The 18,206-nt window shown below is 43.8% G+C and overlaps 1 protein-coding gene across 1 annotated transcript; it reads left to right on the top strand.

The window, feature by feature from the left end:
- Positions 1-302: 302 nt before the first annotated feature.
- smad3b (SMAD family member 3b) lies at positions 303-17,870 on the top strand (the record flags this gene model as incomplete). Its single annotated transcript, XM_083654964.1, has 9 exons — positions 303-505; positions 8,138-8,331; positions 8,431-8,565; positions 9,938-10,012; positions 10,110-10,160; positions 11,289-11,501; positions 11,631-11,768; positions 11,899-12,043; positions 15,920-17,870. The coding sequence occupies 9 exons, from the start codon at positions 303-305 to the stop codon at positions 16,041-16,043; spliced, it is 1,278 nt and encodes a 425-aa protein (XP_083511090.1). The 3' UTR covers positions 16,044-17,870.
- Positions 17,871-18,206: the final 336 nt, after the last annotated feature.

The following is an 18,206-nucleotide window of genomic DNA, read 5'->3' as shown; positions in this document are numbered from 1 at the left end:
CTTTCAGTCTCTCTCTTTTTTCGTGGACAGTCCAACGACAGCATCCCACTCTCTGGCCCAGCTGGCTGAGAGAGAGGTGAGGAGGGAGGGGGCGGGCCCAGAAGACAGACCTGCTGGCTGCTGGAGGAGCTCCGAGTCCCAGAGCCAGAGCAAGCCGCCGTTGAGCCTCCTTGTTTCTCTGGGAGTTTTGCTGCCCGCTAGCTCACTTACTTGTCTATTATTATAGAGAAATAATTGTATGATTTTGTAATTCTTGAACGGTAAAAGGGGGAGTACTGTTGTTTTAAAAGCATCAAATCAAAATGTCTATATTACCATTCACTCCCCCAATCGTGAAGAGGCTGCTTGGCTGGAAGAAGGGAGAGCAGAACGGACAGGAGGAGAAATGGTGCGAGAAGGCTGTCAAAAGTCTGGTGAAGAAGCTGAAAAAGACGGGACAGTTGGATGAGTTGGAAAAAGCCATTACCACACAGAATATCAACACAAAATGCATAACCATACCCAGGTAACGTAACGTTATAACGCCATTACTACTAGCACGCAGAGCTGTCTCGCAGTTAGCCAGCTAATGTTGCTAAATGAAATCAAATAACGCTAGATAGATAGATAGCTAACGTTAGCAAGCACATATATTTTCACGTTAACTTAGCTTGCGTAGTCACGTTAATCAAAGTTAGCTTGTTAAAACAACGTTAGCTAGTAAACGTTGCATAGCTGTGAAATTCACCAGTGAGGCAAGGAGAGTTTGAGCAGACGGTTGTTGGTCAGCTTGCTAACTTTAGCTGCCACAACCATGTTTCCGACAACATGTTGAAAATAACGTTCGTTTATGGGTGATAACTTAGCCTGCATTTCAGCTCTTCTTTTGTTCAAATAGCTAATAGCGACGTATGGGTGGTTGAGTGGTGTCACAGTAACATGGTGGCTAATGAAAAGCTCCTTGAGCGTAGTGCGGCTCCTCTGTGCCTGTCATTTTATCCACCTAACGGTACTTCGCCTGTTATGTCATACTATAGCTAGCTTCTCTTCCTTTTTGCATCACTAGCCAGGTTATATCGAGTTGATATGACTGGTAGACCCACAGTACTGTGCATCAAAGTGACGTAAATTGATGTCAAACAAGCACGTTTCTTCCTCTGCAGTGACGTGTCAGGTCGACTGGGGTGGCCCAGGTGGGGTACAGACTCGAGCAAGGGTGGCACTGAGTTTAGGAAGGATGTGCCGTAGACAGGTTTCTGAGTTCTGAATTCTGAATTCCGAGTCATAATTCTGACTTTGAATTCAAAATTCTGCATTTATTCTCATAATTGATGAGAATGATGCAGCAAAGGCCCCCGGGTCGGATTCGAACCCGCGTCGGCCGCGCGAAGGACAGAGTCTCCGTCATTCATTTGTGTGCTACCAGGTGAGCCACGAGGACGCTCTGAGTCATAATTCTGACTTTGAATTCAAAATTCTGCATTATATAAATGCAGTCCATTCAGATAGACAGGAAAGGTGGGGAGAGAGAGGGGATGACATGCAGCAAAGGATTTTTTTTTTTACATGTGATCCTTCAAGGGGGGGGGGGGGTTAAATGTCTTGATGGTGTCGCCTCTAGCATGGCCATATTCTACTTCACCCCTCCCTACCAGACACAGTTTTTTTTTGTCTTTTAGGGAGGGCAGCAGATCTTTAGGGTGAGATAGCAGGTCAACAGTATATGTCACATATAAGTGGGACACATAATCTGAAAGCTGGGAACATAGAATATGAATTTGTGGTGCAGCTCTGCACAGTCATTCATTCAGTTATGTCCCATTTCCACCGCTGATATTAGCGCGGCCCTGCCCGGCTTGACTCGCTTTTTTGTACAATCAACGGTCAAAAACCGAGACAACCCGGGTTGAGTCGTGCTAGTTTTAGTCCCTGCTCTGTCGAGGTTCCAGCTGCTATCATACGGTGACGTGAAAACACTGCAGACGACTGATTGGTCAGTCAGTCGCAGAATCGTGTCTACTGTGTCTGGATATAATACTGTCAATGCTGGTCTGGATACCAGTTTAGTGGGACTTACCTTCTCTTCTGTTATTTCCATCAGTGTTTTGTGTTGCTGCCTTCGGCTCTGATGAAATAAAATCGATCTCCTTGCTCAGCCTTAACATGACAGTGGTTTTCAATTGTTTTGAGAGAGAAAAGTCATCTGCTCGGGAAGCCCTTGTAGTTGTGTGTTACGTCTTGCTCCGTTAGGATGGAGGCGGGGGTTTAGCGGAGCCGCGGCTTTTCCTGGTGAGTGGCCGCCGGGCTGGTGGCTTCCCTTCTCCCCGTAGCGTAACCCCCGTCGATCGCGCAGCGCATGCATGTAAATAACAACAAATTGATATCCATTCTCCTGGTCGATGGTGTCATTTGCCCATGTAGGTCATATAGAGGGACCATTATTTCATAACCAGTTTAACAGTTCCGTGTATGGATTTAATTTAAACGTTATACGTTATAGCCTACTTCCTGGTATGGTCACAGTGACTAGTACTGACTGAGCACCAAAGTCACACCGGCTAAAGTCATGTCCTCTCCTGCATTCAACATACAACCAAGGGATTTCATTTGTTTGTTTGGTTTGTTAAAATTTCCATTTGTTCATTTAATTTCATTGCTATACAAATGGAGGGCGGAGGGCAGATATGCGGTCGCTATGGGCGGAGGGCAGATATGCGGTCACTATGACGACCAGTTGTGGGCGGAGGCAAATAAACTTGTGGTGGAAGCAAACAGTCTATCAGGTCGAGACGAGTAAGGCCAAGCAAGAGTAGAGCCGTACTGTGCTGTTATTATATGTGGTGGAAATGAGCCATTATTTTGAGGTGAGAGGTCAAGGGACCCCTTTGAAAATGGCCATGCCAGTTTTTCCCTCGCCAAAATTGAGCCAAAATTTAAAACATTATTTAGCCCCCTTCCCAACAAGCTAGCATGACATGGTTGGAACTAATGCATGCTTTATGGTCTTCTAGTTTAATATGATGGCAGTATCTTCACTCTAGCTTTAAAAATGAGCCCACTACAGCCTCTGAAACACAGTAATGTCAGTCACGGACACCAGCACCCTCAGGGTTTTGATTTTGGGGTGGCCATTGGCCAATCAGATTTCAAGGGGGGTGCAGTGCCACCCCTGGCCACTTCCTAGAAACGCCCCTGCTTGTGCTGCGTTGTTAGCTGTGGTGGGTCTACAACCACACAGTACTGTACTGTAATGTAATGTTGTATGTCTACAGTTCACGCGAGTGGTTGAATGAAGTCATGTTAGAGCTGTGACTCTCAGAGGGCTGGCCTGGGACGATGTTTAGACTAGAGTGTGGAATGCTGGAATGAATGCTTTCTGTGGGATTCCCCAGATGGGATAGCTATCTAACACCAATAGCGATTGTCTGAAAAGTATTTATTTATTTTATTTTATTTTGCAGTTGCTGTGCAGGAGTGTTTGTGCTGCATCATGCACATATTCTTTGTTCTGAAGAAATGTGCTTGAACGTTTGACCAAATGCCTTTTCTTACTGTGCATCATTGCCGGTCTCTTCCTCCTTGTTAGTTTACCCCCCCCCCGGCTACTGCATAAAACAAGAAGACAGACCCATATCTCAGACCTGCGAATGTGCAGTCAGTGCTTGAATACACTGCCCAGTTACTCCTGAGATCAGTGGTTAGACCACAGACACCCATTTGATTTTGTGCCAAGATTTTAGCTTTTGTGATGATGACCCTCCCACTCTCCTGGCCAGGACTGCGTATCGTTGAAAAAATGATGATCCCATTATGAATACCAGTACCCTTAAAGGGATACTCCACTTTTTCGGGAGTTTTGCTCATTTGCCACATCCCCCCCACATAACCAAGATACACCATCATGCCTTACTGGCACTGTCCACTCAGTTTACAGTGAGCCACAGTCGTGAAGTTAGTATCGCCATGGAATGGAGGCTAATGGTACAGCTATTCAAAATCCACATCTCATGGCACCAAAATACATGTTGTGCTTCGGGTACTCACCACACGACGAAATATTAATCCAAAATGCACATAATCTCTTTTTGGAAGGAAAATAGGTCGGCGGCCATGTTTGGAAAATAGTGCCGGCTACCTCTTTTCCTTCCAAAAAGACAGATTATGTGCGTTTTGGATTAATATTTCATCGTGTGGGGAGTACCCGAAGCACAACATGTATTTTGGCACCGTGAGATGTGTGTTTTGGCAGATTTTTAACAGCTGTACCATTACCCTCCATTCTATGGCGATACTAACTAACTTCAAGACTGTAGCTCACTGTAAACTGAGCGGACAGTGCCGGTAAGGCATCGTCACACTTTGATATTTTACAAAAAGTGTATGAAACCCATGACCAAAATAGTCATACATTGTTATGTTAATTTTGGTTGGAATTCTAGTGAAAATGAATTATTACGCTTTTTGGGGGACCCCCTGCTGGAACCCACTCAAAGGCCCCCTGGGTGTCCCCGGACCCCACTTTGAGAACCACTGCCTTAGATCTTCAAAGATCCTGCATCTGTAGTGGTTTTAATTATTCAAGGGAGACACAATTCAGACAGCTTGTAGGCCTAATTGCTAATGAGAGAGAGACTCCCATCACGGTGTGTATATGTGTGTATAGCAGTCTGAACATGGGTGGCAACCTACATTGAAAGGTTGTTGCTCAGTACTTGGGAATGTGCTCCGGGCCCAAGAGAGGGCGTGGGCCACTGTTTAGTTTGTGGTCTAATTCCAGTGGGGCCAGAGGCTGTAGTAGTAGGGTTTACAGAGTAACGGCTGCCTTGCTATCTGTGGGGGATGCATAGTCATTCTGAGACTACTATAGGCTGAGTCGATGTCTCGTCATAGACGCTGGGGTAGCTGGCTGGGTGGGGTAAATCCTCCCGTTCTCCCCATTCAGCATAGTTAGTAAACGCACATCTGAACAGACGTCTATGTACCTGCGTAGAATCCCCAATCCTGCAGTGTAGAGCCGCAACACCGTCCTTTGGTGAGTCAGCCCATTGAGATATATGGGGGGGGGGGGGGGGGGGTTACCCCACCCGTGCACCAGCCATAGTCATATTTTGTGGGCGTTCCCACTTCCCACACAGACCGACTGCATATAATGCTCTATCTATACTGTCATCACCTCTAATGTGGCAGAGGGAGAAAGAAGTTCTCTGCATTTGAAGGTACTCAATGTTGTTTGTCATCATCAGCATCACTACCTCTGAGCAAACCATACTACAGTATAGCCAGGAGAAAGTGGACAATATTGGTGATATTACTGCTAGACTAGTACTCTGCTTTTTTTCAGCTTCCATCCACACATTGTTGTATATGGGCTCCATTCTGTACAGACTCTGGAAGCAAACTCCTTGATAATAGGGGTGGGAATCACCAGATGCCCACGATACGATACTAAAACGATACTTCAGTCATACCTCAGTCGATAGTATTGCGATATCGTTACTGTAACTGTTACTGTTAAAACAAAATGAAAATGTGCTACCGTTTGTTTAGTGCTGGCCTTGGAACTAAAGTTTATAGTAGCCCGGTGGCCTGGCATGGCCTGCAAATGTTTTTTTGTTTTTTTCCCCCCAATATCGATACTTGGCGTCCAAATATCGATACAATATCGTCAGGCAAAATATCGCGATACTATGGTGTATCCATTTTTTCCCCCACCCCTACTTGATAAGGATCATCTCTGTCTTACTCAGGAGTTGCTCCAGGTGCAATGTGCTGCTTGGATGCCCTCGCTGACTGCAGTGCAGTTTGTAGTTTCTCTCAGTGGATGAGAGGATTCCACTTCAATGCGACTGTGTGCTGCAGCAGAGAGTAAAACTCTGATTGTTTGCGTGGATGCGCCTAAAGCCGCCTACAGAATCTAAGATTTGAGCAATCTTTTAAGTTTATTGCAGGCGACATGGATCTAATGAACTTGGATACGACATCAAGTTTGAAGTCTCTCCCCTTCCGGACGGGGGCCTACATGCACCAGCGTCTGAAAAAAATCTGAATGGTGGTGAATGGCGAGAGACACTTTTGATCCCGTTTAAATTTTGCCATGAGGCGCACACCGCCACCGGCCAGTTGCTGCTCGTCCTTTCTAGTTTTCCCGGTGTGTCTGGGGCTTAAAGCCTGCAGAGTGCAGACTACTGTAGCAGAAGCTTCCAACATATAATGATGGTAGGCGGAGGAGGAGGTAGGGCTGAAAATGCAGTAAGAATGCATTTAATCGCGGTAATGGTGTCCCTGGTTGAGTAGTGTAAGTTAAATAATTGGTGTAATTCCGGGGAAGGCCAAGCCATGGTGAGGAATGAGAACCATATGTTCTGCTTGTCTGACAGTTCAACAATGAGCTGAACTGTTGTGGAGTTCAGCTGGGATAGAGTTATCATCACCACCATGCTGTTTAGGGGGTGTGTGTGTGTGTGTGTGTGTGTGTGTGTGTGTGTGTGTGTGTGTGTGTGTGTCAAAACTGAGTGTGGAAAAAACATTTTAGTTAACTGGGGGGGGGGGGGGGTATGCCCTGGTATCAAGGGACCAGGGCAGCCTTTCCTTGACCTTTTTTTAGTTAGGTGTGGTTATTTGACTTTCATGGCACTGGCTTGGTTCGCTCCTGCACCTCACGCCACATCAGCCATGTGGAAAATGGGTTATGTTGAGCTTTCATCACTCTCTTTAGATGGGCCATATATACAGTCACAGCAGTGTTAGCTACTTTTCAGTAGGTCTGCATCATATCATGGTTAACATCATTTGGCCTGTCTTAACCATTGCTTCACTATAAAGACCTTTTCCATTGGAATATTTAGCAACACCCATTTAAGTAGATTTTGGGCCTAGCATTTAGGCCTACTTTTGTTTGTATTCCAAATGAGCTTCTAGTTGGCATGTGGTGTTTGCATTTGAGGATGGTTCACATGTAAGCTAATGTTGCCCTGGCCTGACTGGTGCCCCTATGTGGGAAAGGCTTGGCATAGAATACTCTCTTTCATAGTTATGCTAATACGCTGAATGAAAAAAGCAAACATTATGTTAGCTTTTTGGGGGACAGCATTTTTAACTGGTCTGAGGTGAAAAAAATACCTTGGTGTGTTCTGCTCCTCTGTTAAGGTTGATCTTCCTTAATGGAAATCACCGATGCATCATGCATGAATATGAACATATGTCGTAGATCAGAACACCAGCACAACTTTCTGCTCCTTTGAGCCAGTTATACCACAGCAATCATTTCAAAACATCTCTTCCTCTTCTCTGTCAAGTGTGACTCCACTCTAAAGGTAGTTACACATCACAAGTGATTTCATAAGGTGAACAGTTCGCCTCCAAACTCCAGTAGAAAAGATGTGATGTTACACAAACACAGATTAGCATGACGGTGCATGCGGCATCACATTTGAGCAAAAGCCTGGGGATTGTTCTTCCTGTTAAGTTACTGGAGGTAGCCTAAAATATTAGCTTGATATTCAGACTGAATGCCTGAGATTGCCTTCTTCACGTTAGCCGTTTTCTGTGTAGGGAGAATTGCTTTCCCCTAACCAATCACTAGTTAACGTCTACTGACGTATCTGACCCCTCTGAAGTTATTTTCAGTTACACCGATGCTGGCCGTATTTACCAACTAGAATGATGGTCGTTTTCGTCCAAAAAAAGAAGAAAAAACAAAAAAAAAGGCAAATGTATGCTCGTTAAGGGGACCGTGGTTCAAACTTCATTCTCGCCCACAAAGGAGCTGATTGGGCTCAAATGTTTCTCTGAGCTAGAACATGCCAGTGACTAGAGTAGCACAAAACTCTCGCTCAACCAAATCTGAAGAGTGGGCAGGACCGTCATGCAATTCAGGAGTCTGGAACCAGCTGACTAAAAATAAAATGACATTACCTGCCATGAATTATAGCTATTTGGGCAAATTGAAATAAAGAAAATGATAACATACAAAATGGGTCTCCATCAACACATGATGTTAAACAAACTTTGAGTTTGCTCAGATGCTTGTCCCAAAAATACACCCAATGAATTTCCTACAAGCGATAACTTTTGATGGAGTGAAGCAACGCAAGTCACGCAAAGCAAAGTAGTCTTGATCTGCATGTACCATAATTGTCGTGTTGGTGGTCTCCCTCAGGTCTCTGGATGGCCGTCTACAGGTCTCCCACAGAAAAGGTCTTCCTCATGTGATCTACTGCCGCTTGTGGCGGTGGCCAGACCTGCAGTCCCACCATGAGCTGAGGGCGCTCGACCTCTGTGAGTACGCCTTCCACACCAAGAAGGATGAAGTGTGTGTCAACCCATACCACTACCAGAGAGTGGAGACCCCAAGTGAGTGCAGTAGTTTGTCACATGACTCCAGTTGATTTACTCAAAATATGCTTTTGCCATAACTGAGCTTGACCTTAATGATTGTCTGTGTGTCTCCAGTTTTGCCTCCAGTCCTCGTACCACGGCACACAGATATCCCCACAGAGTTTCCCCCGCTGGATGACTATAGCCATTACATCCCTGAAAACACCAACTTCCCAGCTGGCATTGAGCCTCAGAGTAACTATATACCTGGTGAGAGAAACCCTACCGCTAATTCTCAACACAGAACTAAGGATGTGCACAAGTACATTTTCTCATGTTCGACCATTCAGTGTGTGGTGGCCTAAATGAATATTTAGATAAAGCAGAATATGGACAAAAACAATCACATCACTTTCTGCTCTCTACACAGTACTGATTGGTTGCATAACCGAAATGCAAAAATGGTTGCATCATAAAAAAGAAAAAGGTTTATGTTAATCCCATGAACAAATATTTGGATGTTTGGTTTTTATGAGCTATGCATATAATATATATATCCTAGCCTTCTAGGAAATTGTTTATTCTAACAATAATACCAGAAAGCGCTGTGTACTGTGGTTATGTCTTTTTGTTGTTTTTCCTATTTCTTTATCTCTCAATATTGACATGACCGATACACTGCATAATGACACTAAGACAAATTCCTCATGTATTCTTGCATACTGTGGCAACAAAAGTGATTCTGATTCTGAGGAGTGTGACAGTGATGCAATAGGTAAGACGTAGTGCACTGAATCACCATCACAGTTAAGAACGTCAAGTGTATTATTGCTTTTATACAACAAGAGAATTACTCGTCAATCTGTGCTAGAAGAAAATTCCAAGAATGCTTGCAAGTTGCAACATGGCTACATAGGCTAACATTTCTAGCATGGATGCAAAAAAATGTTATAAATGTTAATCTAACAAATAAGCATGCAAAAATAAAAAATATATTGGAATATCTTCATTTAATGTAGATGCAATGTAATTGGCTGGTTCTAACTCACATTCCAGGAATATCGCTATTTACGTATGCCCGGGGAGAACCGCGCACCGGTTCCCTGCCCTAGGGCTGGGTGCAGTGCAGACTGTTATTGAAACATGATTGGTAAGTTTCAGATCTGTCCGGTAAAATCAATTCTTTAGCGGACTGCTGTGTCTCCCTCTTGGCTTGGTAGGCACTGCAGTGCAGCACTCCCTGTCTCAGTTCCTCATCCCCGGCATGCCCACTTTTCAATGCTCAAATCAAATGTCTCACAACGCTATGTTTCTTCTGCAGCTGCTGCTCAGCACTCACACATGTGTGTTTCAACAATGGAGAGTCAGTCAGTCAGTCAGTAAGCACCTGAGATGTTTCTTGGTCGGCCTGTTCCGGGTTCGGCAACAAGAGAAAACATGAAAGATCATTAAAACACCCCCTTGTTACCACAAACCATAGCTAGCACTTAATGGGTATTATCAACTTGCCTCAGCAAGGTTTGTGCCGAGTGTAAAGAATGGCCAATCTGTGGTCTACTGATGTTAGAGGGAGTGTGTGTGTGTGTGTGCGTGCATGTGTGCGTGCGTGCCTTTTATGTCTTTGTGTGTGTGTGTGTTTCAGAAACTCCTCCACCTGGGTATCTTAGTGAAGATGGAGAGACAAGTGACCACCAGCTCAACAACAGCATGGACACAAGTAAGACACACAGGAATGTATTGTACACGCATCACAAGCTGGTCCTGTTCTAATTACGCCACAACAAGCCAATCGTCTATTTCTCTTCTATTTCAAGGTTCACCCAGCCTGTCGCCCGATCCTGTCTCACCAGCAAGCAGTACCATTGGTAAGCAAAAAGCAGCTTTACCTACCAGGAGAGTATAGGATTTATGCTGCACACTCACTCGTATGGTGGGAAGCCATGACGGTACATTTAACTTGGAACTGAATTTAGGCAGCGTCGTGGTAAAACCCGACCTGGGACCTTTTTTGCTTGTTATCCGCCCTCTCTCTTCGTCAGTCTTTCCTGTCTCTCTCTACTTTTAGCTGTCTAATAAAAGCAACATGCTCCCAAAATAATATTAAAAATAATAATGATGGTGTGATTACCGGTATATAGATGTTATAGTAAGAACACAAGATCAATCCTTTATCATGCCCTTTTCCTGCCCTGGGCTGTACCTGATGACCTTGCCGTCGCTATAAATACCTCCTGCAAATGGATCATTCTCCCTCGCCTGGACATATACCCTCTGTGTATATTATGTTCTCTGCAGAACCTCACTCTGCTGATTTCTCTGCTCTACTGAAGGACATTACAGCTCACCGGCATGGTGGTGATGATGCTCACTGAATAGATGAACGGGCAACAACAACATCGCTGATGTCTAGCCATGGTGTTGTTCACATGAAGTCCACGCACTACGTATTTAGCCAGGGGTGAGTGGGTCTGCGAGTGCGTCAGCAGAGTGTGAGTGAAAGGGAAAAGGAGCGAGAGGGAGGGACAGGTGAGCCAGTGGACTGGGTCTGGGAGGCTTAGCCTTGGGGCAGTAACAGAGGAAGTATGGTATGAATGGACTCTTTGTCTATGGCCTATCGTCGTCCTGTGGCAGGGCCAGCTACAGACAGCTCCAGGTAATGTAATAATAATAATATCCTGTTGCCTGGTTATTCTATCTATGTGGAAAGCCACCAGGGGGGGTCATTGTTTGGAAAAAAATAAATAGGCACATGTCACATGTCTTCCCCATTCCTGGCTGGAGCCATGTGGGTCATGGGAAAGAGCCAATGGAAAAAGGTTCAAAGAGAGCTCTTATCAGCGTTGTGCATCGTCACAGTCAACTGATTGTTTGTCCACAGACCAGATTACCTGTTTTCATGAACTTCTTAATTCCCTTTTCAAAGACCTCAATGTAGCTTTCATCTCTGTTGAAAGCTACATTCAACATTCTACATTACCCCCTCGCTCCCTCAGACTTGCAGCCTGTGACATACTGCGAGTCTGCCTTCTGGTGTTCCATCTCCTATTATGAGCTGAACCAACGGGTAGGCGAGACCTTCCACGCCTCACAGCCGTCACTCACAGTGGATGGATTCACAGATCCCTCCAACTCTGAACGTTTCTGCCTGGGCTTGCTGTCCAACGTCAACCGCAACTCCGCGGTGGAGCTCACACGCAGACACATAGGTAACTGCTTTTACTTCATAGGGATCATATGGACCCTAGATCTAATCTGCCTTTTTGTATTTGCACTTAACATATACAGCAGCTGGAAATGAATGCACTGAGCTGGACTGTTCTCTCTCCTCCCTGCAGGACGGGGCGTGAGGCTGTACTACATCGGGGGAGAGGTGTTTGCCGAGTGTCTCAGTGACAGCGCCATCTTTGTCCAGAGTCCCAACTGCAACCAGCGCTATGGCTGGCATCCTGCCACCGTCTGCAAAATCCCTCCAGGTCAGCACGAAAGGATACACCCATGTACAAACAAACACATGTGCCGTATTATTGAGTGCCATTGACCCATTTGTGCTGACATTATTTTGACATAGTAATCTGAAATGTGGATCTGTTGTTGTTTTTCAAGGCTGCAATCTGAAGATCTTTAACAACCAGGAGTTTGCTGCCCTGCTGGCCCAGTCAGTCAACCAAGGCTTTGAGGCAGTCTACCAGCTCACGAGGATGTGCACCATTCGCATGAGTTTTGTCAAAGGTTGGGGAGCGGAGTACAGGTAAATGAATATTTCTTAAACAAATTCAACTGCTTATGGCAACTAGATAAAGGCAATATGGTTATTTTAACTTATTTGATACATTTAAACTTCACAAAATGGTATGTTTTTGACTGACTATGTGCTTATATTTCCTGACCAGTTTAAAGGTAAAAATGATATAAATCATCTAGGGCAGTGGTTCCCAAACTGGGGTACGTGGAGGTACTACAGGGGGTACTTGAGGGGAAGGGGAAAATAGAAAAATGTAAGACTAAATCATGAAAATGAATGAAACGTAAAAAATAAATCTGCTCAGGAGGAGCAGAACTCTTTCACTCCAATTCTTAGTTTGTAATGCTATATTCTTCAAAAGCTTGGTTATCATTCATTCAGTAGCGAACCCTGCCTCTCACACCTGGGCCCTCTGAACCCCCCCCCCCCCCGTTCCATCGGGGAAAAAAAGCGAATTACCATCTTGGCTTGTGTCCTATCCTATGACAACAATACTGTCTGAAAACAATAATAATTACGCACGCATGCACGTGCACACACACACACACACACACACACACACATACACACACACATCAGCAGCAGCGCGCTGTATATATATAGCATATATAGCCTACAGTTTAATTGGCACAGGCTCAGCGGCCGGTCTAGCCTATAAGTTTAAATAACTTACGATTTGATGTCTGTGCTTTATAGCCAAAGTCTCCGCTCCGAAAAGGAGACAGTAGTCCCAGCCGAACAGCTTCTGTTTAAGCTTGTCTGTCTGTACTGGTACTGTATACTGTTGTCATACTGTCTGTCAACTTTTGTTACTGTAACTTTCTGTCTGGATGCTGCTTGAACAGGTCGCACTTGAAAATGAGATCTAGGTCTCAAGGTGATTCACCTGTATAAATAAAGGTTAAATAAAATAAAAAAAGCTTGATCCAGTTATCCATCCACGAGCATAATTGCTGGTGGTGGTGAAGTAATGCCTCTCGTTTTAGTTTGCTGAACTAAATCAGAGCTGGTGTGGGCCTTCCCTTTCCTTCCCAACCAAGCCAACTTTTCATTCAATGTTAATTAATCTGGGAAATGCATTGCTTCCATGCGTGGCTGTGACGCTGACTTCCTCAAAAACAAACAGACTGCGCGCGCCTAGATGGTGAATTCTGCCCCGCCCCTGGAGTGTCTTGACTCTGTCTGGACTTGTTGCAAGTCACATGACCACACAGAGGGCGGAATCTGTCATACAGTCAACCCTCAGCATGCCAGGGATGATATGATTGGTCAATTTTACTGTCACTCGAAAAATATCCTCACGGTGAATGCATTACAACAACCCTCTGTGAATTTAGTAGAGGGAACGCCAACCAGAGAGCTCTGCTATTCTTCCCAACAACTGTGCACAATTCTAATAGGGTCACACAAAGGGCTTCATTCAGTTAACCCTTCACAGTCCAAATCAAACTGTTTGTTTAGATGATGATTGTCAATTTATGAATTAATATAATAAAATTACTTTTTAAATTTTATTTTTTAAGAACATGTTAGGCCCTCACAGAGGGCCTAGAGGGCCCTGACGGTTCCCCACTGCATTACATTATATGCTAGCGCTGTTCAATGGCGACCCGGTTTTGCTCTCCGACTCTGAGAGCGAACCAAGCAGAATTTCGCTCGTGATACTTGTACCATGAAGTGACAATAAAGTACTGTAACTGTAACTGTAATAGTTTTATCTTGCAGTTTTCTAAGCAAAATGTTGTAGATGGGTAAAGGGGGTACTTGGATTCAGAAATCAGGGAAAGGGGGTACTGAAGCCAAAAGAGTTTGAGAACCACTGATCTAGAGGCTATTTTGGTGTGTCAAGTCACATACTGTAAATACACAGCTTGCTGTGTTCATCAGAAAGCAAGACAGAGAAAAGCCCTAAACATCCAATAAAACATGTTCTTTTTCTGTTTTGTAGCAACATTTGCAAAAAAGTATCCTTCTCCAAGTGTTAAATTAAGCTTGCAGTATCAGCTTTCTTGGTTATGTATGCAAGCTGCTGGTCATTTAGCAGGCTTTTAGGAATGACCACATACATTTCCACTGTTCTTGGCTCAGGACTGAGAGCCAAATAGTTGAAGTGGACCTTGCCTGACTCAATAAGTAGTATGCTTAGAGCCTCTTGCTGTCTCACACTCCTTGGATAAACAGAGTGGATGTTGAGGCAAGCTGTCAGGCCTCAGTAGTCCCCTGGGCGGGGGTGGCAGAGGCAGGGGGTCTGAAGTGAGCCCTCGGTGAACTTGCCCTTCTCTGCCCAGGGCTCTCCTCCTGAGAGAAGCTGTCATTCTGCAGACACCACAGCATGTGGAGCTACTTACAGCCTGGCTCTGATGACACCAGACACCCACTCTACCTTCCTCACACCTACACCACATCTTCTCACTTTAGATTCTGTCTTTCCAAACATCCCTATCCACTGTTTTAACTCTGCTCAGCTTTTTCTTATCCTTTTCTTCATACGTTTACCTTTATTTCTTTATCCATACTTAAACACACCTATGTATGCCCATAGCCTGTTTGATAGCGCATTTTCACATTTCCAAGGTAGGATAACGCCACCCGCCTTAACATGCTGGCATGTTTACACACACAGGCAATATACTTTGTCTTTGCCCCAGCCTGGTTGAACTTCTCCAGGGTTGGACCCTCCCTTTGTTCCGTGACAAGACAGTGGCTTCACCCTCGGCACTGGTAGTCGGTAGAGTAAATACAGAGACATCACTGGTGTGAACATATTGAGACACTCCGGTATTGGGTTATATATCAAGACATAAACATGACTTTGAATCAAATGGATAAGTACTTTTCACTGACGTTGAGGAGTAGTTGGCTGCTGTGGATGTGTTTGTGGAAGTTGGGCTGCTGCACTGCAGTAAAGATGGTGGGGAACGTGGCTTCATTGAGCTGCGGACCTCAAGTTTGGTCAGAGTGGGTGAGGGGGCTTTGGTGTTTATGGCCAGAAGGACAATTAAATCCAATTTTGGGGTGAAAGAGGACAACGAGTGAAAGGGCATTGTGCACAGGCGGCCTGGAGAGGGAGAGAGAGGAAGATGATGGGGGAGGGTGCAGCAGGGGGACGGCTGCAGAGAGAGTTGAGTAACGGAGGAAGAATGCAGGAGGCATGCAGGGGTGTGGGGGGACGGAGTGGGAGGTGAACACATTCAGACACCCTGTACATGGGGGATTCCCACTGGACTGTGAGTCGTCCGTGTTATGTTTCTGCCACCAAATACCTTGGAGAAAGAAAACATTGCTGGCAGAGATTTAAATGATTTTAGAAACAGCCTGTCAATTTGGCTTCATTATGCACCCCATTGGTGGTGCCAATTCAATGAAAAATACTAGAACACACTGGGTCATATTGGGTTTATTTGGATTGTCCAATTGTTGATACTCACATACACACGTGAATAATACATGTCATTTTGTGAAAAGTAGTCTATAGATGTTCACTGTCTGCGCTAGGTTTAAGGTTTGGGTTGAGGTTAATGTTAGAAATAGTGTCGGGTTAGGGTTGGGTTTAGGGTTTAAAAATGGGGTTGGGGTTAGGCTAATGTCAGGGTTAGGTTTACATAGTCTGGGGAGATGCACCAAAGAGTCAAGTGGCATTTTCTTGAACATAGCCTTTTTTACTTACCGTACATCTAATACTTAGCTGACTATCAACATTTGACTATCCAAATCAAGTATTACCAAATACAGAGTAGCCAGCATTTATACAGTGCCAGAATAAAAAAAAATGCAATGAGGTTATATGTAATAGAATAACATTTGTCAGCAAGCAATATTAAATTTGTGGGGCCATGATGTATTGTCACAGTAATGACATGCTGTATCTTCCCCCCTCTGCAGACGTCAGACGGTGACCAGCACCCCCTGCTGGATCGAGCTGCACCTCAACGGCCCTTTGCAGTGGCTTGACAAGGTGCTGACACAGATGGGCTCTCCCAGCATCCGCTGCTCCAGTGTGTCCTAGGAGCAGCACACGCATCCCAGCAGCCCCGATCCCACCGACACATTTATACACAACCCACATAGGAAAAGAAGGAGGAGCTTCTCTCATTGATAAGGAAAAAGATGTGGTTCATCAAACCCTCCTCAACAGTCTAACATTTCACCTCACACACTGTAAAGCACTTTCCTTAGTAGCATTTAGTGTCTCCATTTGATGGTTGTTTTATTACTTGTATGTTGTTTTTGTCGCTTGTATGTTGTTTTGTCGTCTTGTGCTCAACAGTCAGCCATAGGATATTTGCAGTAGGTTTCAAAAGACTGAACACATTTTTGTTTTGTCCTTATACATTCAGACAGTGTCACGTCTGTGTTATCAGTATCATATTTTGATAAAGAAGATTGAAATATTTGTTTTCCAAGTTTAGGTCGTAGTACAGTTTCAGCTCTGTCATCTCTCACATGTTTGAAAAGACGTTTTCCTCTTCGAAATTATAATAGGCTTACAACTAAACCTTTGAGTATTTGGCGCTACAGATGCTGGTATTTCAATGTGTCCCACTACCACTATCTTTGTAATCATTGTGAATTTTAGAGGCTTATTTATCTGTTATAAGCCTGATTTAGGAGAATGAACATGAAAAACATCATCATTGTGAATAGTGATGAAATAACGTATATATTTAATTATATTTGAAGTACAAGGTACTTTGCCCATACTGATTTCTGTCTATTTTGATGAAATTGTGAAATACCTGATGAATCCTTCAATTGGGATATTTAACTATTTTTAAGCAAGGAAATATACATTAGTGCCATTGTTTCTTGAAAAGAATCCTTGTATGAAACTATTTTGCTCAATGAAAGACATTTTTATAAGTTATTTTTGCATACTGTCCTGCACGGGGAATATATTTTTTAATATCACAATATGATTATTGTACATAAATATTTATAGCTTGTGATTTATTGTAGCCATGCATTGCTTGATACAGTGGACCTGACTGACCCCTGGCATGTACACATTCACCAACGTAATGTACAATTGGGCTGTTAGATTTAGTATAGGGGACGAGATTTTATGTTTCGTAGTCCAACCTATAGTCTGTGTGCGCCACAGCAGGCATGTGATCTATTTTTGTGCAGAAAAACAATGAAGGAAGCTCAATGGTTCCCCATGCAATGCATCTGCTTAACTATAGGCTTTTCTAACCCAGGTTGAGTTGGTCTGTTATGTATTGGATATAGGATGAATTTATTTGAATCAGAATTACTGTACCAACTGTTATAGGAAAAATGATTCCATAACATTTTGACAGTATGAGTGACTGTAATGGAGTGATTGTATTTAGACTTTAGCACTGTGTGACTCCAGTGGCTAGAGTTTTCACCAGCAGTGACCATAGGAGAGAGGGGGGGGGGGGTGTCTTTTCACCTCTTGCCAACTATTAGCCAGCAGTACACTATGCCCCTCAATGATCAGTGTAAAGCTTTGGTGGTAGTGGTATTTTGCTTGTCGAGTAAATACTGTATCTCAGTCACATGACATGTACATTGCTACAATAAGGCATGTCTAATATGCTCGGTGTCTGTGATTAGTGTTTATGAAATTACCATGTTAATCCTGCACTTAAGTATAGAAGACTTGTCATTGTGTAATCTATTACAACAGTTACATGGTGCTAAACGGAAATACTGTGTATCTGTGTCAGTACTTGTATTCCTTTATACTCTTACGTTGTTTCTTAGTCGATTTCTGTTCCAAGTCTTATGTATGTTTTTTTTCCCATGTTATATTTGTTCTAAAATGACCATTGTTTTATCTGTGAAAATGTAATAAAATGCAACTGAATAAAAATGTCATTACTGGTAAATAATCGTTTTATCAAACCCAAGGATTGTTGCTTGCTAGATTAGGATCAGATAAACTATTCATCCAAGCAGTGCAACAAACTGACGTTAAAATTAATTTAAGAGTGTGTGAGATTGTAGAGGTTTATTTTTGAGGATATGCTAGTGTGTGTGTGAGTATGTGTGTTGTGTTTGGGATGTGGGTGGTGCGTTTCATGTTTTGTTTGTTTCTCTTCTTTTTTTCTCGTTTTGTTGACGTGTTCAACGTTTTGAGATCAGCGGACTTTGTAATTTTTTTAAATTATTTTTTTCCCCTTCTCTACTTTTTGTTATGGAA

The sequence above is a fragment of the Poromitra crassiceps genome, assembly GCF_964638095.1.
Source record: "Poromitra crassiceps genome assembly, chromosome: 18".
NCBI lineage: Eukaryota > Metazoa > Chordata > Actinopteri > Beryciformes > Melamphaidae > Poromitra > Poromitra crassiceps.
The sequence above is the reverse complement of the archived record's forward strand: the minus strand, read 5'-3'. Positions and strand labels throughout refer to the sequence as shown.